The sequence below is a fragment of the Pelodiscus sinensis genome, chromosome 20, assembly GCF_049634645.1.
Source record: "Pelodiscus sinensis isolate JC-2024 chromosome 20, ASM4963464v1, whole genome shotgun sequence".
Classification (NCBI taxonomy): Eukaryota; Metazoa; Chordata; order Testudines; family Trionychidae; genus Pelodiscus; species Pelodiscus sinensis.
In genome coordinates this window covers 29,456,836-29,479,449 of record NC_134730.1, presented here as the reverse complement: position 1 = coordinate 29,479,449, position 22,614 = coordinate 29,456,836, and the positions used below count along the sequence as shown (strand labels likewise).

General features: G+C 69.9%; 2 protein-coding genes across 7 annotated transcripts; both read left to right on the top strand.

The window, feature by feature from the left end:
* Positions 1 to 1,237: 1,237 nt before the first annotated feature.
* On the top strand, positions 1,238 to 9,995 carry LOC106731355 (kynurenine formamidase). Of its 6 annotated transcripts, XM_075904158.1 has the most exons (11): positions 1,242 to 1,384; positions 3,376 to 3,466; positions 3,925 to 4,029; positions 4,122 to 4,170; positions 4,356 to 4,441; positions 4,519 to 4,591; positions 5,781 to 5,878; positions 6,349 to 6,427; positions 6,714 to 6,846; positions 7,147 to 7,251; positions 7,496 to 7,672. In XM_075904158.1, exons 1-11 carry the CDS (start codon positions 1,355 to 1,357, stop codon positions 7,523 to 7,525), a joined length of 879 nt encoding a protein of 292 aa, XP_075760273.1. In that variant the 5' UTR covers positions 1,242 to 1,354; the 3' UTR covers positions 7,526 to 7,672. The 6 variants fall into 6 exon arrangements, with proteins under 6 accessions (XP_075760275.1, XP_075760274.1, XP_075760277.1 ...); XM_075904159.1 differs by lacking the exon at positions 3,925 to 4,029 and having other exon boundaries at positions 1,239 to 1,384; XM_075904161.1 differs by lacking the exon at positions 6,714 to 6,846 and having other exon boundaries at positions 1,240 to 1,384; positions 7,496 to 7,632.
* A 4,402-nt stretch (positions 9,996 to 14,397) lies between these two features.
* TMEM235 (transmembrane protein 235) lies at positions 14,398 to 22,597 on the top strand. Its single transcript, XM_075904170.1, has 4 exons — positions 14,398 to 14,852; positions 17,979 to 18,059; positions 18,296 to 18,433; positions 21,953 to 22,597. Exons 1-4 carry the CDS (start codon positions 14,681 to 14,683, stop codon positions 22,183 to 22,185), a joined length of 624 nt encoding a protein of 207 aa, XP_075760285.1. The 5' UTR covers positions 14,398 to 14,680; the 3' UTR covers positions 22,186 to 22,597.
* The last annotated feature ends 17 nt before the right edge of the window (positions 22,598 to 22,614 follow it).

Here is a 22,614-nt window from a genome sequence, read left to right as displayed (position 1 = left end):
GGGCTGATCCAAGCCAAGTGGAAGCGGGGGGGGGGGGGGGAGCGGGGATTGCAGGGGGGGCTGATCCAAGCCAAGTGGAAGGGGGGGGAGCGGGGATTGCAGGGGGGCTGATCCAAGCCAAGTGGAAGCGGGGGGGGGGCGGGGATTGCAGAGGGGGCTGATTCAAGCCAAGTGGAAGCGGGGGGGGGGGAACGGGGATTGCAGGGGGGGCTGATGCAAGCCAAGTGGAAGCGGGGGGGGGGAGCGGGGATTGCAGGGGGGCTAATCCAAGCCAAGTGGAAGGGGGGGGGAGCGGGGATTGCAGGGGGGGCTGATCCAAGCCAAGTGGAAGCGGGGGGGGGGGAGCGGGGATTGCAGGGGGGGTTGATCCAAGCCAAGTGGAAGCGGGGGGGGGGGGAGCGGGGATTGCAGGGGGGGTTGATCCAAGCCAAGTGGAAGGGGGGGGAGCGGGGATTGCAGGGGGGGCTGATCCAAGCCAAGTGGAAGGGGGGGGAGCGGGAATTGCAGGGGGGGTTGATCCAAGCCAAGTGGAAGCGGGGGGGGGGAGCGGGGATTGCAGGGGGGGCTGATCCAAGCCAAGTGGAAGCGGGGGGGGGGGAGCGGGGATTGCACGGGGGGCTGATCCAAGCCAAGTGGAAGCGGGGGGGGGGGAGCGGGGATTGCAGGGGGGGCTGATCCAAGCCAAGTGGAAGCGGGGGGGGGAGCGGGGATTGCACGGGGGGCTGATCCAAGCCAAGTGGAAGCGGGGGGGGGGGGGAGCGGGGATTGCAGGGGGGGCTGATCCAAGCCAAGTGGAAGCGGGGGGGGGGAGCGGGGATTGCACGGGGGGCTGATCCAAGCCAAGTGGAAGCGGGGGGGGGAGCGGGGATTGCAGGGGGGGCTGATCCAAGCCAAGTGGAAGCGGGGGGGGGAGCGGGGATTGCAGGAGCTTGGGGTGACCACGCTCTTTGTTATTTTGGCGCTTAGCCACTCCGGGGCAGGGGTCTCCCCTCTTGTCTACACGGCAGCTGTTGGGGGGGGTCAGGCCTGGTCAGGCGGGGGCGGGGGGAGCTTCTGCACCAGGTGCTGTAGTGGGGACGCGGACGGGACGATGCGACCCCTCCCCTGGCTGGGGGCGCTGCCTGGCCGAGGGACCCAGCTGTGCGCCCTGCTGCTGGGGAGCCCGCGGCGCTTCCTGCGCTTTGCTGGAGGGTGCCCCCCGGGTGCCCCCCCCCCCGCCTCCGCCCCCCCAGAGTAGCCAATGGGGCCGGGCCGGGCCGGCCCCACCCCGCGCGCGGGCGGCCGCAGGGGGTTGCTTTGCGCTGGCCACGCAGCGAGCCGAGCGCAGCCGGTGCGGGCGGGCGGGGGCAGCGACATGGGGCGGTGGCAAGACATGACAGACGAGGTAGGGGCTGCCCGCTCGGGTACTCCTGGGGGGCGGGGTAAGGAGGGAGCTGGGTCCTTGTCCAGCTGCTCTCAGGACCTCGCTTAGGCTGGGTCTACACGGGCCGATCCTGCGCCAGAAGTATGCAAATGAGACTAAGGTGGAATATCTCCGGAGCCTCATTTGCATACCTAATTAGCCACCATTTTGCGGAAGAGGCTCTTGTCCCAAGGAGCTGTCTACAGGGCCCCTCCTTGCAGGAGAAAAAGCCTCTTGGGCAATGCTGTGAAACTGATTCATTCCAGGGTTATTTTCTTCGGGGCTGACACCACTGGGGTTTATAACCAGCTGTTCCAGGACCCTTCCTGCCATGCTGGAGGGCAGATCAAGAAGAGTTCCGCAGGGATCAGTGGCGGGTCCGGTTCTGCTCAGTATCTTCCTCAATGATTTAGAAAGTGGCAGAGAGCGGGATTATTAAGTTTGCAGATGATCCCAGGCTGGGAGGGGTTGTGAGTGCTTTGGAGGATGGGTCAGAATTCAAAATGATCTGGACAAACTGGAGAAATGGGCTGAGGGGAACAGGGTGAAGTTCAATAAGGACACATGCAAAGTGCTCCACTTAGGGAGGAACAATCCGTGTCACACACACGATGGGCAGCGACCGTCTAGGAGGGAGCCCTGCTGAAAGGCGTCCAGGGGTCATAGTGGACCACAAGCTAAATATGAGTCAACAGTGTGACACTGTTGCAAAAAAAGCAAACATGATTCTGGGCTGAGTCAACAGGGCTACGTCTACACTGGCAGGATTTTCCAAAAATGTTTTTAAGGGAAAAGTTTTCCGTTAAAAGCATTTTCGGAAAAGCACATCTTGGTTGGCAGGATGCACTTTCTGCGGAAAAGCGTCCGTGGCCAATCTAGACGCGGTTTTCTGCAAAAAAGCCCCAATCGCCATTTTCGCAATCGGGGCTTTTTTGCGGAAAACAGTTCTGTGCTGTTTACACTGGCCCTCTTGCACAAATGATTTGCACAAGAGGGCTTTTGCCCGAACGGGAGCAGCACAGTATTTCTGCAAGAACACTGACGATCTTACATGAGATCTTACATGAGATCGTCAGTGTTCTTGCGGAAATTCAAGCGACCAGTGTAGACAGCTGGCAAGTTTTTCCGCAAAATCATCTGATTTTGTGGAAAAACTTGCCAGTCTAGAAACAGCCCCTGAGTGTTGTGAGCAAGACACGAGGAGTCGTTCTTCCGCTCTACTCTGCCCTGATTAGGCGACAACTGGAGTATTGTGTCCAGCTCTGGGCACCGCATTTCAGGAAAGATGTGGAGAAATTGGAGAAGGTCCAGAGAAGAGCAAGAATGATGAAAGGTCTGGAGAACATGAGCTAGGAGGGAAGGCTGAAAGAACTGGGCTTGTTTAGTTTGGAAAGGAGAAGACCGAGAGGGGACGTGACAGCAGTTTTCAAGTATCTAAAAGGGTGTTACAAGGAGGAGGGAGAAAAATTGTTCCCCTTGGTCTCTGAGGACAGGACAAGCAGCAATAGACTTAAACTGCAGCAAGGGAGGCTGAGGTTGGCCATTAGGAAATGCTTCCTGCCTGCCAGGGGGGTTAAACACTGGGGTAAGTGGCTCGGGGGCTTGTGGATATTTCAGAGCAGGTTGGACACACCTGCCAGGGATGGTCTAGGCTCTAGACTGTGCTTGGGGATGACGTGAAGACACCTCGAGGCCCCTTTCTGATTGAGTCCCAGCCTGCAGCTCCCTGCCGTCCCAGCCCTGGGCTGTCTACCCGTGCGCCTCTCCCCCACCCAGTCCCCTGCTGTTCCAGCCTGAGTACTGGTGCACAGGCTCACATCACACAGCACTGGTGGCTGGAGATCTGTAATGCCGGGACACGCTCTTGGCCTTTTCTCTGCCTGGTCCTGTCCCTCCCTCGCGGCAGCTTTGTGGAGCCAGACACCGTTGGAGGCAAGAGGTGAAACGAGCTGGCTGGGGTGTGTTCCCTGCAGGAGCTGGACAGGCAGTATTCCCCGAGCCGCTGGTCCCACCGCATGGAGAAGGACGCTGTGATAGAGGCCCACGTCAGGGAGCTGGCGGAAGGTAAAGGGCTGGCAGGCAGACCGTTCTGCCAAGGGACTAGCTCCCCGGGGTGAGAAATGGAGGCAGATGGGACATTGCTGCACAGAGCTGGGGATGCTGCACTGGCCGATGCTAGTGAGTATCTGGTCCCAGCCGTGGCCCCGCGCTGCCTGCTGACGCGGGAAACACAGATCCAAACAGCCCCAAGCCCAAGGAGCTACCGGTCAGCGACCCCCCGGCAGGACCCACCAGGCCACCCGAACAGGGGGGCTGGGGGTTCTCTGTAAATTGCTAACTCCCTTGTGGTCCCCCGGAAGCGGGGGGGTTTGCAGGGCTTGGGCGCGGAGGGACGTGGTGCCAGGGAGCTGCCCAGGGACAGGCCGAGAGACAGAGTCTGGGAGCCAGGCAGGGGCGAGGGGGTTGCTCTCCTGCTGCACCCCAGAGAGGCCAGTGGACGTGGCTTGTCCGTTCCCTCACAGGCACCAGGAGGGCCCAGGACACTCTGCAGACCCGGCTGCACGTCCCTTACGGGGACAGTGATGGGGAGAAACTGGACATGTACTTACCCACGGAACCCTCCGGAGGTAAATGGGCGGCGGGGGGGGAGCAAGGGAGGGGCAGTGTAGGGAGCCAGGTCACCCTGGCCTACCAGGTCACCCTGTGTTGTTCCTTGCAGCCTTCCCGCTCCTCCTGTACATCCACGGGGGCTACTGGCAGTTTTTAAGGTGAGGCAAGTCCCGTTCTGGGAGCTGTGGATGGGGCTAGGAGGGTAGCTCTGCCTGGGCTGGGTGCTGCAGGGCCTCCAGGCAGACCACCCCTGCCCTGGGAGCCCCCCCGTGGCTGGCGGGCCCTGGGGCTGCTCGGCCGCCTGGTGGGAGCTGAGGTGACTGAGGGCTGTTTCCCTCCCCAGTAAGGAGGTGTCGGGCTTTGCAGCGCCCCCGCTGGTGACACGGGGCGTCGCCGTGGCGGCAGTCGGCTATGACGTGGCTCCGAAAGGTAAGGGGGGGGGCCGGCCGTGGGAGCAGCCTCTCCTCCGCTCAGATCTGCGGCCCCTCACTCTGCTCTCTGCCCAGGCTGCATGGATGCGATGGTGGCGCAAGTGCGGCGCAGTGTGGCCTTCCTGGTGCAGCAGTATCCAGCGATCAGGTGGGGAGTGCGTCTGCAGCCCACCTTCGCCTGCCCCGCCCCGTCGCCAGCAGCTCGCAACACGGGCCGCGGGATGGACCGGGGCGCAGCGGGGTCCTCTGGGCGCGGGATGGACCGGGGTCCTCTGGGCGCGGGATGGACCGGGGCGCAGCGGGGTCCTCTGGGCGCGGGATGGACCGGGGTGCAGCGGGGTCCTCTGGGCGCGGGATGGACCGGGGTGCAGCGGGGTCCTCTGGGTGCGGGATGGACCGGGGTCCTCTGGGTGCGGGATGGACCGGGGCGCAGCGGGGTCCTCTGGGTGCGGGATGGACCGGGGCGCAGCGGGGTCCTCTGGGTGCGGGATGGACCGGGGTCCTCTGGGTGCGGGATGGACCCGGGCGCAGTGGGATGGATCCTGGGTGTGGCAGGATGGACTCGGGCGCGGCGGGGTCCTGTGGGCGCGGGATGGACCCGGGCGAGGTGGGATGGACCCGCGCGTGGCGGGATGGATCCTGGGCGTGGCAGGATGGACTCGGGTGTGGCGGGGTCCTGTGGACGTGGGATGGACCCGGGCGTGGCGGGATGGATCCTGGGTGTGGCAGGATGGACTCGGGCGTGGCGGGGTCCTGTGGGCGCGGGATGGACCCGGGCGTGGCGGGATGGATCCTGGGCGTGGCAGGATGGACTCGGGCGTGGCGGGGTCCTGTGGATGCGGGATGGACCCGGGCGAGGTTGGATGGACCCGCGCGTGGCGGGATGGATCCTGGGCGTGGCAGGATGGACTCGGGCGTGGCGGAGTCCTGTGGGCGCGGGATGGATCCTGGGTGTGGCAGGATGGACTCGGGCGTGGCGGGGTCCTGTGGGCGCGGGATGGATCCTGGGCGTGGCAGGATGGACTCGGGCGTGGCGGGGTCCTGTGGGCGCGGGATGGATCCTGGGCGTGGCAGGATGGACTCGGGCGTGGCGGAGTCCTGTGGGCGCGGGATGGATCCTGGGTGTGGCAGGATGGACTCGGGCGTGGCGGGGTCCTGTGGGCGCGGGATGGGCCCGGGCGCGGCGGGGTCCTACGGGCGTGTGGGGCTGTCATGCGTGACTGACCCACTGCTGGGAGTGCTGCCGCCTTCGTGCTGGGCAGAATTCCTCAGTTCCAGTGCGGAGCCCCCGGCCCCTCCCCGCCTGCTCACCGCTCGTCTCCTCTGCTCCCGTCCAGCGGAGTTTTCCTGTGCGGTCACTCAGCCGGGGCGCACCTGGCGGCCATGGTGCTCTCGACCGACTGGGGGGAGTATGGAGTCTCCCCGGACATAAGAGGTAGCCCCTGGTTCCCCCGCTCCCCTGGCCTGCCTGCCCAGAAAGCAGGGTTGGCGTATTTGCTCGGCTCGCTGAGCCAGGGCCTCCCGCTCCCCTTCCCACTCCAGCCACGTGGCTCAGGCTGCCGAGACGCGAGAGTGCAGAGGGTCCGGTCCCGAAGGCTCCGTTGCCCGGGCTCTTCGTTACTGTTCCTTGTGGGGCCGTAGCTCCGAGCAGCCGGGGCCCCGCTGAGCCAGGCTCTGTCGCGCCAGCGTGTACTAGAGTCACTGCCTGCCCCCAGCAGCTTCCTGGGTGTGTGAGCCTGCAGCCACCCGGGAGCCGACACCGGTCACAGGAAAGGGTCTGAGTGCGGGGAGGTGTCTGGCCTGCGCTGAGCCGTGGCTGGGCCCGTGGCAAGGGACCGGGCGGGGAGCAGGGCAGGGCTGCTCTGAGCCAGGGGCCCTCACACAGGTGGGGGGGTGATTTTCTAGGAGCTTTTCTGGTGAGTGGAGTGTACGACCTGGAGCCCATCACGCACACCTACGTGAACAGCCCGCTCCGGATGAGCCGGTGAGCGCGTGGGACCCAGAACACGCCCCTTGGCCCTGTGCCCCCTGCCCCACTCCCTTCTCCCCCCTGCAGGGCGCCTGCAGTCCATGGACACGCACCTGGGCACGTGTGGGACGGGCTCCTGCCCCTGCCCCTGGTGTGCGTCCCCCCCATTCAGTACAGGCCTGTGGGGTGCAGTGTGCACATGACATGGGCTCCCCCGGCCCCCGCATGCATGGCGGAGTGACAGGCTCTGCGTGCTGCCCCCGGCTCTGACTGCTCTGCCGTGGCTCCGTGTCCTCCCCAGGGAGGCTGCCTGGACTCACAGCCCCATCCTGCGCGTGACGGCGCCGCCTGCCGGGACGGCCTGCGAGGTGCTGGTCGCGGTGGCTCAGCACGACTCGCCAGAGTTCCACCGGCAGTCCCGCGAGTACTTCCAGGTGCGGCCCCCTCTGGGGCAACGGTCCAGACCCACGGCCCGGCCCGGGCGCCCCATCCAAGGGAGGGCTCATCCTAGCGACCTGGGGGTGCAGGCGTCTAGCGAGAGCACCTCCCCCGTAGCCAGGGATCTGGCACGGAGCGCTCCCGGGGGCGATGGCGGGAGGGGACGTGGGCTGATGGGCCGGCTGGTGGCATGTGCTCCAGTGGGGAGCTGCGGCAGGGCCGCTGTTCCCTCCCATCTCGTCCCTGAGGTACCCGGCCTCTCTCCTGACCTGGGCGCTGCTCTCCCTTCCCGCCAGGCCTTGCGCTCCGCTGGCTGGACAGTCTCCTTGCTGGACATCGCCGACACGGATCACTTTGACGTCATTGAGAAGCTGTCCCAGGGGAGCTACATCCTGACTCAGGTAGGGGCTAGGTGGGCTCCCCGTGGGCCCTGGCGAGCAGAGCTCTTGCAGGCTTGGCTCGGGGTGGGGTCCGGCGTGGCGGGGGAGGCTGCCTCCTCGAGCAGGTGCCACCTGGCTGTGCCACTAGGCAAAGCTGGCCAAGGGGCAAAGGCCAGGCGAGGTGGGCGACCTGCCTCCCCTCTCGTGGGCACCGCGTGGCCGCAAGCAAAGCCCAGCCCAGGAGGCCTGGTTCTTACCGTTTCAGGTGATTTTGAACGTGATTACAAGAGCCTGAATTTCGACATGCTGGGAGCAGGACGGAAGCTGCAGCCCACAATCCCGCGGGCGGTCGGTCTCTACGGGCTCCGGTCTGGCGGGCGGTCGGTCTCTACGGGCTCCGGTCCATCTCTGCGGGCTCCGGTCTGGCGGGCGGTCCATCTCTACGGGCTCCGGTCCATCTCTGCGGGCCCCGGTCCGGCGGGCGGTCCGTCTCTACGGGCTTCGGTCCGGCGGGCGGTCCGTGTCTACGGGCTCCGGTCCGGCGGGCGGTCCGTCTCTACGGGCTCCGGTCCGGCGGGCGGTCCGTCTCTACGGGCTCCGGTCCGGCGGGCGGTCCGTCTCTACGGGCTCCGGTCCGGCGGGCGGTCCGTCTCTACGGGCTCCGGTCCGGCGGGCGGTCCGTCTCTACGGGCTCCGGTCCGGCGGGCGGTCCGTCTCTACGGGCTCCGGTCCGGCGGGCGGTCCGTCTCTACGGGCTCCGGTCCGGCGGGCGGTCCGTCTCTACGGGCTCCGGTCCGGCGGGCGGTCCGTCTCTACGGGCTCTGGTCCATCTCTGCGGGCTCCGGTCTGGCGGGCGGTCCATCTCTACGGGCCCCGGTCCGGCGGGCGGTCCGTCTCTACGGGCTTCGGTCCGGCGGGCGGTCCGTCTCTACGGGCTCTGGTCCGGCGGGCGGTCCGTCTCTACGGGCTCCGGTCCGGCGGGCGGTCCGTCTCTACGGGCCCCGGTCCGGCGGGCGGTCCGTCTCTACGGGCCCCGGTCCGGCGGGCGGTCCGTCTCTACGGGCCCCGGTCCGGCGGGCGGTCCGTCTCTACGGGCTCCGGTCCGGCGGGCGGTCCGTCTCTACGGGCTCTGGTCCATCTCTGCGGGCTCTGGTCTGGCGGGCGGTCCGTCTCTACGGGCTCTGGTCCATCTCTACGGGCCCCGGTCCGGCGGGCGGTCCATCTCTACGGGCTTCGGTCCGGCGGGCGGTCCGTCTCTACGGGCTCTGGTCCGGCGGGCGGTCCGTCTCTACGGGCTCCGATCCTGGCGGGCGGTCCGTCTCTACGGGCTCCGATCTGGCGGGCGGTCTGTCTCTACGGGCCCCGGTCCGTCTCTGCGGGCCCCGGTCCGGCGGGCGGTCCGTCTCTACGGGCTCCGGTCCGGCGGGCGGTCCGTCTCTACGGGCTCCGGTCCGGCGGGCGGTCCGTCTCTACGGGCTCCGGTCTGGCGGGCGGTCTGTCTCTACGGGCCCCGGTCCGTCTCTGCGGGCCCCGGTCCGGCGGGCAGTCCGTCTCTGCGGGCCCCGGTCCGGCGGGCGGTCCGTCTCTGCGGGGTCCCGGTCCGGCGGGCGGTCCGTCTCTGCGGGGTCCCGGTCCGGCGGGCGGTCCGTCTCTGCGGGGTCCCGGTCCGGCGGGCGGTCCGTCTCTGCGGGGTCCCGGTCCGGCGGGCGGTCCGTCTCTGCGGGGTCCCGGTCCGGCGGGCGGTCCGTCTCTGCGGGGTCCCGGTCCGGCGGGCGGTCCGTCTCTGCGGGATCCCGGTCCGGCGGGCGGTCCGTCTCTACGGGCCCCGGTCCGTCTCTGCGGGGTCCCAGTCCGGCGGGCGGTCCGTCTCTGCGGGGTCCCAGTCCGGCGGGCGGTCCGTCTCTGCGGGGTCCCAGTCCGGCGGGCGGTCTGTCTCTACGGGCCCCGGTCCATCTCTGCGGGGTCCCAGTCCGGCGGGCGGTCCGTCTCTACGGGCCCCGGTCCGTCTCTGCGGGGTCCCAGTCCGGCGGGCGGTCCGTCTCTACGGGCCCCGGTCCGGCGGGCGGTCCGTCTCTGCGGGCTCCGGTCCGGCGGGCGGTCCGTCTCTGCGGGCTCCGGTCCGGCGGGCGGTCCGTCTCTACGGGCTCCGGTCCGGCGGGTGGTCCGTCTCTACGGGCCCCGGTCCGTCTCTGCGGGGTCCCAGTCCGGCGGGCGGTCCGTCTCTACGGGCCCCGGTCCGGCGGGCGGTCCGTCTCTACGGGCTTCGGTCCGGCGGGCGGTCCGTCTCTGCGGGCCCCGGTCCGGCGGGCGGTCCGTCTCTGCGGGCCCCGGTCCGGCGGGCGGTCCGTCTCTGCGGGCCCCGGTCCGGCGGGCGGTCCGTCTCTGCGGGCTCCGGTCCGGCGGGCGGTCCGTCTCTGCGGGCTCCGGTCCGGCGGGCGGTCCGTCTCTGCGGGCCCCGGTCCAGCAGGGCCCAGTGGCCGGGACTGCCGCCCCTTTTCTGCCTCCCTGGGCCCCAATCAGGTCCGTCCAGCCAGTGGGAACGGAGCGGGGCCGCCGAGCGGGGCCGCCGAGCGGGGCCGCTAGGGATGGTCTCGGGGATGCTGCTTGTGTCCGTCAGGCACATCGCCCTGGTCACCGGGCAGATCCCTGGCTCAGCACAGTGGCCAGACAGCCCAGTGGGGCTCCACCTGCCTGTCTGGCTCCACCGGACGACTGCCCCTCGCCAGCTCCTGTGAATATGAAATAAAAGCCGGAGATAAATCACAGCCGCTGCCTTGGCGCGAGCGTCTCTCTGGGGCCCGGCCGGCGATAAATCCAGGCGTGGAGGCGAGACGCTATTACTGCGTAAATCAAGGGCTGCTTCCCCTGCGAGCCCGGCGCTCGGCCAGCTGAGCTAGAAGAGCTCGGTCGGAGCAGAGCCCTCAGCCTGCCGGGGCAGCACAGCAAGAGGGACTCCGGCTGCACGAACGTGGCCACTGGGGATCCCCTTACATACGGCCCTGGCCAGGCTGGGATCACAGACTGTCCCCCCATGGGATGTGGGTGGGGGGTGGCTGCCACGTGCCATGACCTGGCCAGAGGGGATTATTGCACCTGCTATAGGTGACCACGGGGCTGTTCACACCTGCTCCAGCTCCTGGTGCTTCCTGTTGAGAAGCTAAACGTTCCATCAGCCTGGCTCTTCTCTGGGGAGCCAAGTGCAGCCTGGTGCACGTCGGACTCGTTCCCAGGACGCTGGAGCCTGCTCCGGGCAGCGTGGGCAGCGGGTGCCTGCAGAGCCGGCTGTTGGTTTGGTTCATGTCCCACCTACAGCTTCTGGTGCCCCCACTTTCTTGACAGTCACCGGCAGTTTGGCCCTGGGGGTTGATTCCCTGATGCTGAAGGGCCGTGGCAGGATCAGGGAGGTTGTGTGGCGAGGCCCCTGCCATGGGCACAGTGCACTTTGTGCTTCCTGCAGCACCACGTCAGCACTGGCCACGTCCATCGCTCCCCTGGATTAGCGGCGCCCACGCCAGCACTGGCCACGTCCATCGCTCCCCTGGATTAGCGGCGCCCACGCCAGCACTGGCCACGTCCATCGCTCCCTTGGATTAGCAGGGCCCACGCCAGCACTGGCCACGTCCATCACTCCCCTGGATTAGCGGTGCCCACGCCTGCACTGGCCACGTCCATCGCTCCCTTGGATTAGCAGGGCCCACGCCAGCACTGGCCACGTCCATCGCTCCCCTGGATTAGCGGTGCCCACGCCAGCACTGGCCACGTCCATCGCTCCCCTGGATTAGCGGCGCCCACGCCAGCACTGGCCACGTCCATCGCTCCCCTGGATTAGCGGCGCCCACGCCAGCACTGGCCACGTCCATCGCTCCCCTGGATTAGCGGCGCCCACGCCAGCACTGGCCACGTCCATCGCTCCCCTGGATTAGCGGCGCCCACGCCAGCACTGGCCACGTCCATCGCTCCCCTGGATTAGCGGCGCCCACGCCAGCACTGGCCACGTCCATCACTCCCCTGGATTAGCGGCGCCCACGCCAGCACTGGCCACGTCCATCGCTCCCTTGGATTAGCAGGGCCCACGCCAGCACTGGCCACGTCCATCGCTCCCCTGGATTAGCGGTGCCCACGCCAGCACTGGCCACGTCCATCGCTCCCCTGGATTAGCGGCGCCCACGCCAGCACTGGCCACGTCCATCGCTCCCCTGGATTAGCGGCGCCCACGCCAGCACTGGCCACGTCCATCGCTCCCCTGGATTAGCGGCGCCCACGCCAGCACTGGCCACGTCCATCGCTCCCCTGGATTAGCGGCGCCCACGCCAGCACTGGCCACGTCCGTCGCTCCCTTGGATTAGCAGGGCCCACGCCAGCACTGGCCACGTCCATCGCTCCCCTGGATTAGCGGCGCCCACGCCAGCACTGGCCACGTCCATCGCTCCCCTGGATTAGCGGCGCCCACGCCAGCACTGGCCACGTCCATCGCTCCCCTGGATTAGCGGCGCCCACGCCAGCACTGGCCACGTCCATCGCTCCCCTGGATTAGCGGCGCCCACGCCAGCACTGGCCACGTCCATCGCTCCCCTGGATTAGCGGCGCCCACGCCAGCACTGGCCACGTCCATCGCTCCCCTGGATTAGCGGCGCCCACGCCAGCACTGGCCACGTCCATCGCTCCCCTGGATTAGCGGCGCCCACGCCAGCACTGGCCACGTCCATCGCTCCCCTGGATTAGCGGCGCCCACGCCAGCACTGGCCACGTCCATCGCTCCCCTGGATTAGCGGCGCCCACGCCAGCACTGGCCACGTCCATCGCTCCCCTGGATTAGCGGCGCCCACGCCAGCACTGGCCACGTCCATCGTTCCCCTGGATTAGCGGCGCCCACGCCAGCACTGGCCACGTCCATCGCTCCCCTGGATTAGCGGCGCCCACGCCAGCACTGGCCACGTCCATCGCTCCCCTGGATTAGCGGCGCCCACGCCAGAATGTGCCAGCCCCTCCTCTCTGGGATTATTGCCTCATTGCACCACTGCTCCCTCAGCACCGAGCCCTCAACTGCACCCCCAGGAACCCAGCAGCCCAGGGTTAGTCTCTCTAGAATGTCTGCAGCACCTGTAACAGCCCCAGTGGAGATGAGGAATGTGCCCCTAACCAGAGAGAACGCAGCCCAGGCTATGGACGCAGCCCCAGGGAGCGCCCTGTGTCTCCTGCTGCCGTGGCGGCCCCTGCCCCGTAGCCCTGCCCCGTAGCCCCTCTTCTCCTGTCCCTTGTGGGGACTCCTCGCCCCTCAGGACTATTCACTACCCTGGCGCCCCGAAGCAAGTGATACCAGGGATCCCCACCCTAGCCTGGAGCCGCACCCCGGGTGCCCCTAGGCAGCTGAGACATGGCTGCAGGGGGTCGTACCCGCCAGGCCCCTGTGCTGCCATCGGCTCCAGAGACCCCTCCCCCCCCGCTCCTGGAGTCCTGGGCCTGGCTGAGTCTCAGCTTCCCTTAGAACAGTAAGTTGCCATCTCGGGGGCGGGGGGGGGGGCAGAAAAGCTCTAAATCGTGGCCCTCAAGTGTCCTGTGAACCGGGAGCTGGAGAACGAGCCGCGCTTGTGGTCTGGGGGCGAGGGGCTTATGCCTGAGCTTTGAACGCTTGGGCTGGCAACTGGCGCCCCCCCCCGGGCACCCAGCCCTGCCCTGCCCCCCCCTCCTGGGCACCCAGCCCTGCCCCTGACCCCCCCCCCCCGGGCACCCAGCCCTGACCCCCCCTCCTGGGCACCCAGCCCTGCCCCTGACCCCCCCTCCTGGGCACCCAGCCCTGCCCCAGGCACCCCCCCCGGGCACCCAGCCCTGCCTCTGACCCCCCTCCTGGGCACCCAGCCCTGCCCCTGGCACCCCCCCCCTCCTGGGCACCCAGCCCTGCCCCTGACCCCCCCCCTGGGCACCCAGCCCTGCCCCTGGCACCCCCCCTCCTGGGCACCCAGCCCTGCCCCTGGCGCCCCCCGGGCACCCAGCCCTGCCCCTGACCCCCCCCCAGGCACCCAGCCCTGCCCCTGGTGCCCCCCGGGCACCCAGCCCTGCCCCTGACCCCCCCTCCTGGGCACCCAGTCCTGCCCTGACCCCCCCTCTCGGGCACCCAGCCCTGCCCCTGACCCCCCCCTCCCGGGCACCCAGCCCTGCCCCTAACCCCCCCCCTCCCGGGCACCCAGTCCTGCCCTGACCCCCCTCCCGGGCACCCAGCCCTGCCCCTGATCCCCCCCCCGGGCACCCAGCCCTGCCCCTGGCACCCCCCCCGGGCACCCAGCCCTGCCCCTGACCCCCCCTCCTGGGCACCCAGCCCTGCCCCTGGCACCCCCCCTCCTGGGCACCCAGCTCTGCCCCTGGCACCCCCCCTCCTGGGCACCCAGCCCTGCCCCTGGCACCCCCCTCTCCTGGGCACCCAGCCCTGCCCCTGGCACCCCCCCTCCTGGGCACCCAGCCCTGCCCCTGACCCCCCCCTCCCGGGCACCCAGCCCTGCCCCTGACCCCCCCCTCCCGGGCACCCAGCCCTGCCCCTGATCCCCCCCTCCCGGGCACCCAGCCCTGCCCCTGGCACCCCCCCTCCCGGGCACCCAGCCCTGCCCCTGACCCCCCCTCCTGGGCACCCAGCCCTGCCCCTGCTCCCCCCCTCCTGGGCACCCAGCCCTGCCCCTGACCCCCCCCCTCCTGGGCACCCAGCCCTGCCCCTGACCCCCCCCCCCCTGGGCACCCAGCCCTGCCCCTGACCCCCCCCCCTCCTGGGCACCCAGCCCTGCCCCTGACCCCCCCCCTCCTGGGCACCCAGCCCTGCCCCTGGCACCCCCCCTCCTGGGCACCCAGCCCTGCCCCTGGCACCCCCCTCCCGGGCACCCAGCCCTGCCCCTGCTCCCCCCCTCCTGGGCACCCAGCCCTGCCCCTGGCGCCCCCTCCTGGGCACCCAGTCCTGCCCCTGACCCCCCCCCCTCCTGGGCACCCAGCCCTGCCGCCCCCCGGGCACCCAGCCCTGCCCCTGACCCCCCCCGGGCACCCAGCCCTGCCCCTGACCCCCCCGGGTACCCAGCCCTGCCCCTGACCCCCCCTCCTGGGCACCCAGTCCTGCCCTGACCCCCCCTCTCGGGCACCCAGCCCTGCCCCTGACCCCCCCCCTCCCGGGCACCCAGCTGTTCCGCTGGGGCGCCGAGGGGCTGGGAGCCGGGTCAGAGCCTCTGCTGTCCCCGCGGCCGGGCTGCGCCCCCCAGGCCGTACCTCGGGGGCCGGCAGCCGGGGGTTCCCATGGGCGGGCACCGGGCGCGGAGCGGCGGCGGGGGGCGAAGTGCCAGGCTCGGGCTGCCCGCCCCGCCCCGCCCCGCCCCCCGCCGCGCACGGCCCGAGACGCCCGGACACCGGCGGGGCGCGCACGGACCCGGCTCCCCAGAGCGCGCGGGGCAGAGGCGGCAGCAGCGACGGGCTCGGCCCGATGGGGCGGGGCGCGGGACCCCTGTGCCTGGGCGCTGCGCTCTGCGGCGCGCTCAGCTTCGCGCTCCTGGCCGTGGCCATCGGCTCGGACCATTGGTACCTGGTGCGGGTGGAGCCGGCGCGGGACCCGGAGTCGCTCAGCTCCCACTCCGGGCTCTGGCGGGTCTGCGAAGGTACCGGCCCTTGGGCACCCCCTCCCCGCGCCAGCCCGGCCGTGAGCTTCCCCGGAGCAGTGCCCTGTGCCCCGCCCAGCCCGTGCGCTCCGGCCACCCCGCGCTGCGCGCAGCGAGCGCCCCTCGCCACGTGCCGGCTGGACCGGCCCCTCGGCTCCACCCGCCCCGGCCCCCTCCCTGCGGCGACCCCAGGCTCAGGGCTCGCCCCGCTGTCCGTACGTCCGGGGGCGGGGGCGGGGGCGGGGGCGGGGCTGAGCGCCACTGAGCCGGGCTGGGTGGGACCCGTGTCAGGCCCGGCTCTCAGCCTGGCAGGGGGTGTGGGGCGGGGCCGTGCCCAAGCAGCGCCCCCGTGAGCTAGGTCCCTGCTAGCTGGGGTGGGGCTGTTAGAAGCCGGCCCTGGGGAGGGGGCTCACCCCCCCCCCCCCGCAGTCTGCTGGTCAGTAGCCCTGCAGGGCCTGTCCCCGGTTGGCCTGGAAGGGGGCTGCCACCTGCAGCCTTTCCCTGCCCCCCAGGCTCGTCAGTCTGCCTGCCCCGCTGCCCCCCAGGCCCTTCGCTCCCATGGGCCTGTGGAGGGGGAGGGGGGACTGGCCCTGGCTGATTGTTAGGTGGCTGGCTGGGGGGGGACGGGGGTTCATCGGCCGGTCCCTGCGGTGCTGCGTTTCCTGCCCCCAGTCGCTCTGTTCGGCAGCGTCCAGGCAGCAGGAGTTTCTGCTTCTCAGCCTGCCACTGGAGCGTGGAGGGAGCCGGACACTCACCCCCCCCCCACTCGCAGGTGCCAGGTTTGCACTGAGCCCCCCTGCAGGAGCCGTGGCTGGCAGGGGGAACCACACTTGCCTTGCTTAGGAGCCGGTGGACCCCCGTCTCCTGGCCGTGCACACAACTCTGCCCAGCCCCAGCCAAGGCCTGTGGCTTCAGGAGCAGAACCCAGGCCATGGGGCAGACAGGGCCCCCTCCCCCTTCCACAGGGAGGGCACTGGGCACCTGCAGGGGGAGAGTCCTGCTTCAGGACATCACCAGCAAACACAGCCCTGCCCTGGGCTGTACCCTGCCCTGCTGGGGCCGTAGCATCCCTGGGCTCCCAGAGAAAAGCAGGACAGAGGGTCAGGAAAGCTCCACAGGCCCTACCGAAGTTGCCATCCATTTTGGTCAATGTCATGGTCATGGGGTTTTTAAAATGGTAAATTTCATAGAACCCCAGGGCCGGCAGAGACCTCAGGAATCCTCAAGTCCAGCCCCTGCCCACAGCAGGACCGACCCCGACTCAGTCGTCCCAGCCAGGGCTTGTCCAGCGGGACTTCAAAACTCCGGGGCTGGAGACTCCACCCCCTGCCCGGTTCATGATTTCGGAGTTTTACAGCGGCGGCGCTGGCGTGTCCTGACCCGCAGAGGACTCAGGGCGGCGCGGGACGGCTTGCAGTGCTGTGTCCATGCTTCTGCACAGCTGGCGGGTGCTGGGAGTCCAGCCGGAAGGCAGAGCTACCAGCAGCAGAGCAGAGGGGAGGGTGGACCAGCACGCTGCGTGGTGGCCTCTCTTTCTGCACAGCTGGCGGGTGCTGGGAGTCCAGCCAGAAGGCAGAGCTACCAGCAGCAGAGCAGAGGGGAGGGTGGACCAGCACGCTGCGTGGTGGCCTCTCTTTCTGCACTGCTGGCGGGTGCTGGGAGTCCAGCTGGAAGGCAGAGCTACCAGCAGCAGAGCAGAGGGGAGGGTGGACCAGCACGCTGCGTGGGGGCCTCTCTTTCTGCACAGCTGGCGGGTGCTGGGAGTCCAGCCGGAAGGCAGAGCTACCAGCAGCAGAGCAGAGGGGAGGGTGGACCAGCACGCTGCGTGGGGGCCTCTCTTTCTGCACTGCTGGCGGGTGCTGGGAGTCCAGCTGGAAGGCAGAGCTACCAGCAGCAGAGCAGAGGGGAGGGTGGACCAGCACGCTGCGTGGGGGCCTCTCTTTCTGCACTGCTGGCGGGTGCTGGGAGTCCAGCCGGAAGGCAGAGCTACCAGCAGCAGAGCAGAGGGGAGGGTGGACCAGCACGCTGCGTGGGGGCCTCTCTTTCTGCACTGCTGGCGGGTGCTGGGAGTCCAGCCGGAAGGCAGAGCTACCAGCAGCAGAGCAGAGGGGAGGGTGGACCAGCACGCTGCGTGGGGGCCTCTCTTTCTGCACAGCTGGCGGGTGCTGGGAGTCCAGCCAGAAGGCAGAGCTACCAGCAGCAGAGCAGAGGGGAGGGTGGACCAGCACGCTGCGTGGGGGCCTCTCTTTCTGCACAGCTGGCGGGTGCTGGGAGTCCGGCTGGAAGGCAGAGCTACCAGCAGCAGAGCAGAGGGGAGGGTGGACCAGCACGCTGCGTGGTGGCCTCTCTTTCTGCACAGCTGGCGGGTGCTGGGAGTCCAGCCGGAAGGCAGAGCTACCAGCAGCAGAGCAGAGGGGAGGGTGGACCAGCACGCTGCGTGGTGGCCTCTCTTTCTGCACAGCTGGCGGGTGCTGGGAGTCCGGCTGGAAGGCAGAGCTACCAGCAGCAGAGCAGAGGGGAGGGTGGACCAGCACGCTGCGTGGTGGCCTCTCTTTCTGCACAGCTGGCGGGTGCTGGGAGTCCAGCCGGAAGGCAGAGCTACCAGCAGCAGAGCAGAGGGGAGGGTGGACCAGCACGCTGCGTGGGGGCCTCTCTTTCTGCACAGCTGGCGGGTGCTGGGAGTCCAGCCGGAAGGCAGAGCTACCAGCAGCAGAGCAGAGGGGAGGGTGGACCAGCACGCTGTGTGGTGGCCTCTCTTTCTGCACTGCTGCCTGCAGAGCTGGGGCCTTAGCAGCGGCTCTCTGGTGCCCAGCTCCGCAGGCAGCAGCACAAGTCAGGGGCGCGTGGGGCGGTCTGGCTCCCCTCCTTGTGCACTGCGGGTGGCGGGTGCTGCCTTCAGCGCTGGGTGCCCAGCCAGCGTTCCGGCTGCTGCTCCCAGGTGCCCAGCGCTGAAGGCAGCACAGACCTATGGGGGAGCAATCGGTGGCCCTTGTAAAATAACCTTGTCACCCCCTGCAAGGAAGGGTTAACAGCCACCAGCAAGGGGGGGGCGGCTCTGGTGGAAGGAGCTGCAGCATCACCCAGACACCCCCAGGCAGCTGGGCTGTTCTCTCCTCTCCTTCCCAGGGGGGAATGGCTGCATCCCATTGATCGACCCGTTTGGGAGTGAGAGCCAGGAGGTGCCCACGGCCCTGCAGCACCTCATCTGTGAGTCTCCCTGGGCCCCGGGGGACCAGTCTGGGGCTTGCTTGTAGCAGGGAGGGGAGCCCACTGTGCCCCTCTGCTCAGGACCCCTGCACTTGGGGGGGTCCCTGCATTGCTGGGGGAGGGGGCTCTGCCGGGGGCCCGCGCCTGCTGCAGGCTCATCTTTCCTGGCGGGCGCGGAGCAGGGCCGGGCCCACGTCCCCGCGGCCGCCTGAGGCCATGTTGCTGTGCCCTGCCAGGCATGCACCGGGCCTTCGTGGTCATGCTGCCCCTCAGCCTCATCCTGCTCGTGCTTGGCTGGATGTGCGGCGTGGTCAGCTCCTTGGCACAGAACTGCCAGCTGCTGCTCCTCACCGGCTGCTACCTGCTGCTGGGAGGTGAGTGCCTGTGGGCGGACGTGGGGTACGGGGCCCGGCTCTCCCTGGGGCCCTGCTGCTGGGAGGTGAGTGCCTGTGGGCGGACGTGGGGTACGGGGCCCGGCTCTCCCTGGGGCCCTGCTGCTGGGAGGTGAGTGCCTGTGGGCGGACGTGGGGTACGGGGCCCGGCTCTCCCTGGGGCCCTGCTGCTGGGAGGTGAGTGCCTGTGGGCGGACGTGGGGTACGGGGCCCGGCTCTCCCTGGGGCCCTGCTGCTGGGAGGTGAGTGCCTGTGGGCGGACGTGGGGTACGGGGCCCGGCTCTCCCTGGGGCCCTGCTGCTGGGAGGTGAGTGCCTGTGGGCGGACGTGGGGTACGGGGCCCGGCTCTCCCTGGGGCCCTGCTGCTGGGAGGTGAGTGCCTGTGGGCGGACGTGGGGTACGGGGCCCCAGCTCTCCCTGGGGCCCTGCTGCTGGGAGGTGAGTGCCTGTGGGCGGACGTGGGGTACGGGGCCCGGCTCTCCCTGGGGCCCTGCTGCTGGGAGGTGAGTGCCTGTGGGAGGACGTGGGGTACGGGGCCCGGCTCTCCCTGGGGCCCTGCTGCTGGGAGGTGAGTGCCTGTGGGCGGACGTGGGGTACGGGGCCCGGCTCTCCCTGGGGCCCTGCTGCTGGGAGGTGAGTGCCTGTGGGCGGACGTGGGGTACGGGGCCCGGCTCTCCCTGGGGCCCTGCTGCTGGGAGGTGAGTGCCTGTGGGCGGACGTGGCGTACGGGGCCCGGCTCTCCCTGGGGCCCTGCTGCTGGGAGGTGAGTGCCTGTGGGTGGACGTGGGGTACGGGGCCCGGCTCTCCCTGGGGCCCTGCTGCTGGGAGGTGAGTGCCTGTGGGCGGACGTGGGGTACGGGGCCCGGCTCTCCCTGGGGCCCTGCTGCTGGGAGGTGAGTGCCTGTGGGCGGACGTGGCGTACGGGGCCCGGCTCTCCCTGGGGCCCTGCTGCTGGGAGGTGAGTGCCTGTGGGCGGACGTGGGGTACGGGGCCCGGCTCTCCCTGGGGCCCTGCTGCTGGGAGGTGAGTGCCTGTGGGTGGACGTGGGGTACGGGGCCCGGCTCTCCCTGGGGCCCTGCTGCTGGGAGGTGAGTGCCTGTGGGCGGACGTGGGGTACGGGGCCCGGCTCTCCCTGGGGCCCTGCTGCTGGGAGGTGAGTGCCTGTGGGCGGACGTGGGGTACGGGGCCCGGCTCTCCCTGGGGCCCTGCTGCTGGGAGGTGAGTGCCTGTGGGCGGACGTGGGGTACGGGGCCCGGCTCTCCCTGGGGCCCTGCTGCTGGGAGGTGAGTGCCTGTGGGAGGACGTGGGGTACGGGGCCCGGCTCTCCCTGGGGCCCTGCTGCTGGGAGGTGAGTGCCTGTGGGCGGACGTGGCGTACGGGGCCCGGCTCTCCCTGGGGCCCTGCTGCTGGGAGGTGAGTGCCTGTGGGCGGACGTGGCGTACGGGGCCCGGCTCTCCCTGGGGCCCTGCTGCTGGGAGGTGAGTGCCTGTGGGCGGACGTGGGGTACGGGGCCCGGCTCTCCCTGGGGCCCTGCTGCTGGGAGGTGAGTGCCTGTGGGCGGACGTGGGGTACGGGGCCCGGCTCTCCCTGGGGCCCTGCTGCTGGGAGGTGAGTGCCTGTGGGTGGACGTGGCGTACGGGGCCCCAGCTCTCCCTGGGGCCCTGCTGCTGGGAGGTGAGTGCCTGTGGGTGGACGTGGCGTACGGGGCCCCAGCTCTCCCTGGGGCCCTGCTGCTGGGAGGTGAGTGCCTGTGGGAGGACGTGGGGTACGGGGCCCCAGCTCTCCCTGGGGCCCTGCTGCTGGGAGGGGAGTGCCTGTGGGCGGACGTGGGGTACGGGGCCCGGCTCTCCCTGGGGCCCTGCTGCTGGGAGGTGAGTGCCTGTGGGCGGACGTGGCGTACGGGGCCCGGCTCTCCCTGGGGCCCTGCTGCTGGGAGGTGAGTGCCTGTGGGTGGACGTGGCGTACGGGGCCCCAGCTCTCCCTGGGGCCCTGCTGCTGAGCCAGCCCTGGGATTCCAGGCCACCTCCCGCTGGGACACGCTATTCATGGGGTGTCACCAGCAGGGCCCAGTCACTGGCTCAGGCTAGGCCGACGGGGGTGGGCAGCACCCTGGACTTCCTGGTGGTTCGGGGCCCTTTCCTTCCAGCTGCTCAGGGTGTCGGGCTGGGGAGGGAAGTGCAGTGCGGGGCTCCCTGAGCCCAGAGCTACGGACCCCTCCCAGTACAGGCCACCAGGGACTGCCACTGACCCAGGGAAAGGGGTGCCAGCTGTTCCCAGCCCACGTGGGGCGAGGGAGGGGGCATGTTGCTGTTGTGGCCGTGCCCCCTTGGCGCTAGGCGCTGCACAAACGGGGCCAGTGCCCGGTGGGAGTTCAGGAGAGCGCAGGCCCCGTGGGGGCAGGGCTGGCTCAGTTTCCCCAAGGTCTACGAGCTGCAGCCCCTCCTGTCTGTGCTCGGGGACGAGCCAGGAGCTGCCCAGCCCTGCCCCCTCTCTGGCCGCCGTCCAGCCTGTAAATTAAGCCCATATTTCTTCCTGTGACTTGAGTTGTCCCTCGGCCACTCCTTGTGTCTGAGTCACAGCGGGTGGGGCAGGGGGCGCTCTGCTGACGGGGGGGAGGAGTTGGGGGCTGGGCCCCCTTTCCCTGCTAGGGGGACAGGCACATGTGGGGGCAGCCGAAGGGGGCCGGCACTACAGGCCGGGGGAGCCTGCTCGCCCCCTTGGCAGGGCTGGACTCTTCACCCTCCCCAGCAGCCTGCTCTCGGCTGGCCAGTCTGCCCCTTGCGGCCGCGCGTGGCCAAGGACAGGATCCAGAGGCCTAGCTTGGAGGGAGCGAAGCGCCAGGCGCCCAACCTGGGCTGCGCAGCGAGTGGTGGCGGGCACCAGACTGCGTGTTTGCGGCTCTCCCTGGGCCTGGCTGCCCCGAGCTCTCCGGGGACCCGACCCGAGCCCAGGGCAGGGAGCCCCGGTAAAGCTGCCAGTCTCTGCTAGGAAACGGCCCCTCGGGGGGCTGGACCCTCCCCCTCCCCTGGTGGGGGGTGACTGAGGAGTCTTCGTGGCCAGAGAAGAGCCACATGAGCGACTGGCTCCCTGGCGCCACGGGAAGGGGGCTCTGTGCTTTGTCCCCCTCCCGGGCCGGAGGAAAGCAGCCACCCGGCCCCGTGCCTGGCCAGCCTCTCTGCAGCACTGGCTCTTTGCCCCCCAGCCGCACGGCGCTTGCTCCATCTCTCACCACCAGGCAACCAACCCTCGGCGGTGGCGTCTGGGCTGCAGCCCCCTTGGCCGGGCCCCATTCTCAGCAGTGCGGAGGCCATGGGCCCTGGGGCTAGAGGGTCTGAGCCTGGCAGCTGTTGCTCTGGATGTGCTGCCAGCAGGGCCCGGGGGCTGGGGGGAACCACGGGCAGCCGGTAGGTCCCCACCCCATGGGAGGCAGCGGGGCTCAGGCCTGGCGAAGGACTCGGAGCCGCCGGCCGCATGCTCAGCCCTGCCCCCTCTGCCCCGCAGGCCTGCTGACGCTGGCGGGGATCTGCACCTACATCCGCTACTCAGGGGCCGCCTTCGCCGAGACCGTCCGCACGTACGACCGGCCGCCCTGGGAGCACGTCCACATCCGCTTTGGCTGGGCCATGGCGCTGGCCTGGCTCTCCTGCAGCACAGAGGTGCTGGCCGGCTCCCTGCTCCTGCTCGCTGCCCGGCGCCTGGGCCCGCAGCCAGCCGCCCGCGCCGTGGCCACGTGAGCCGCAGGGCCGTGGGCAGGGCCCCCCGCATGCCACCCGCCATCCCCGGGGGCTCTCGTGGCGCCACGGCCCCTGCTGCCGGGTACTGGGCAGCCTGGCTTCCTACGCAGGGCTGGGCTGGGCAGCCGGCGCCCCGAGCCAACGGAAATGCCGGGTGCCTGCCCCTTCCCACCCGGAGGCAGCAGGGAGAGGGGGACAAGGAGGAGCCCGGGGCAGCAGCCAGGCACTGGGGCTGGGGCTGGGGCAGGAGCAGAGCAGGGAAGCCCAGCAGGGCCAAGGGGCCGCCAGCCCTGGCCTGAGCCCTTTGTGCCTGCAGCCTCCATGGGCCCAGCCTGCCTCAGCCCCCTGCTGCTGGGGCTGCGAGAGCATCCACTGCCCCCCCCCCCCCCCCCCGCCAGCCCCACTCTGCCCCGCCCCCTCTGCTCTGCC

Bases quoted from the DNA above. Each gene is read 5' to 3' on its own strand.
- TMEM235 (XM_075904170.1), top strand. From the start codon at position 14,681: ATGGGGCGGGGCGCGGGACCCCTGTGCCTGGGCGCTGCGCTCTGCGGC. The intron at 18,060-18,295 runs GTGAGTCTCCCT...GTGCCCTGCCAG, and splicing joins GGCCCTGCAGCACCTCATCT to GCATGCACCGGGCCTTCGTG. The intron at 18,434-21,952 runs GTGAGTGCCTGT...TCTGCCCCGCAG, and splicing joins CTGCTACCTGCTGCTGGGAG to GCCTGCTGACGCTGGCGGGG.
- LOC106731355 (XM_075904157.1), top strand. From the start codon at position 7,534: ATGCTGGGAGCAGGACGGAAGCTGCAGCCCACAATCCCGCGGGCGGTC.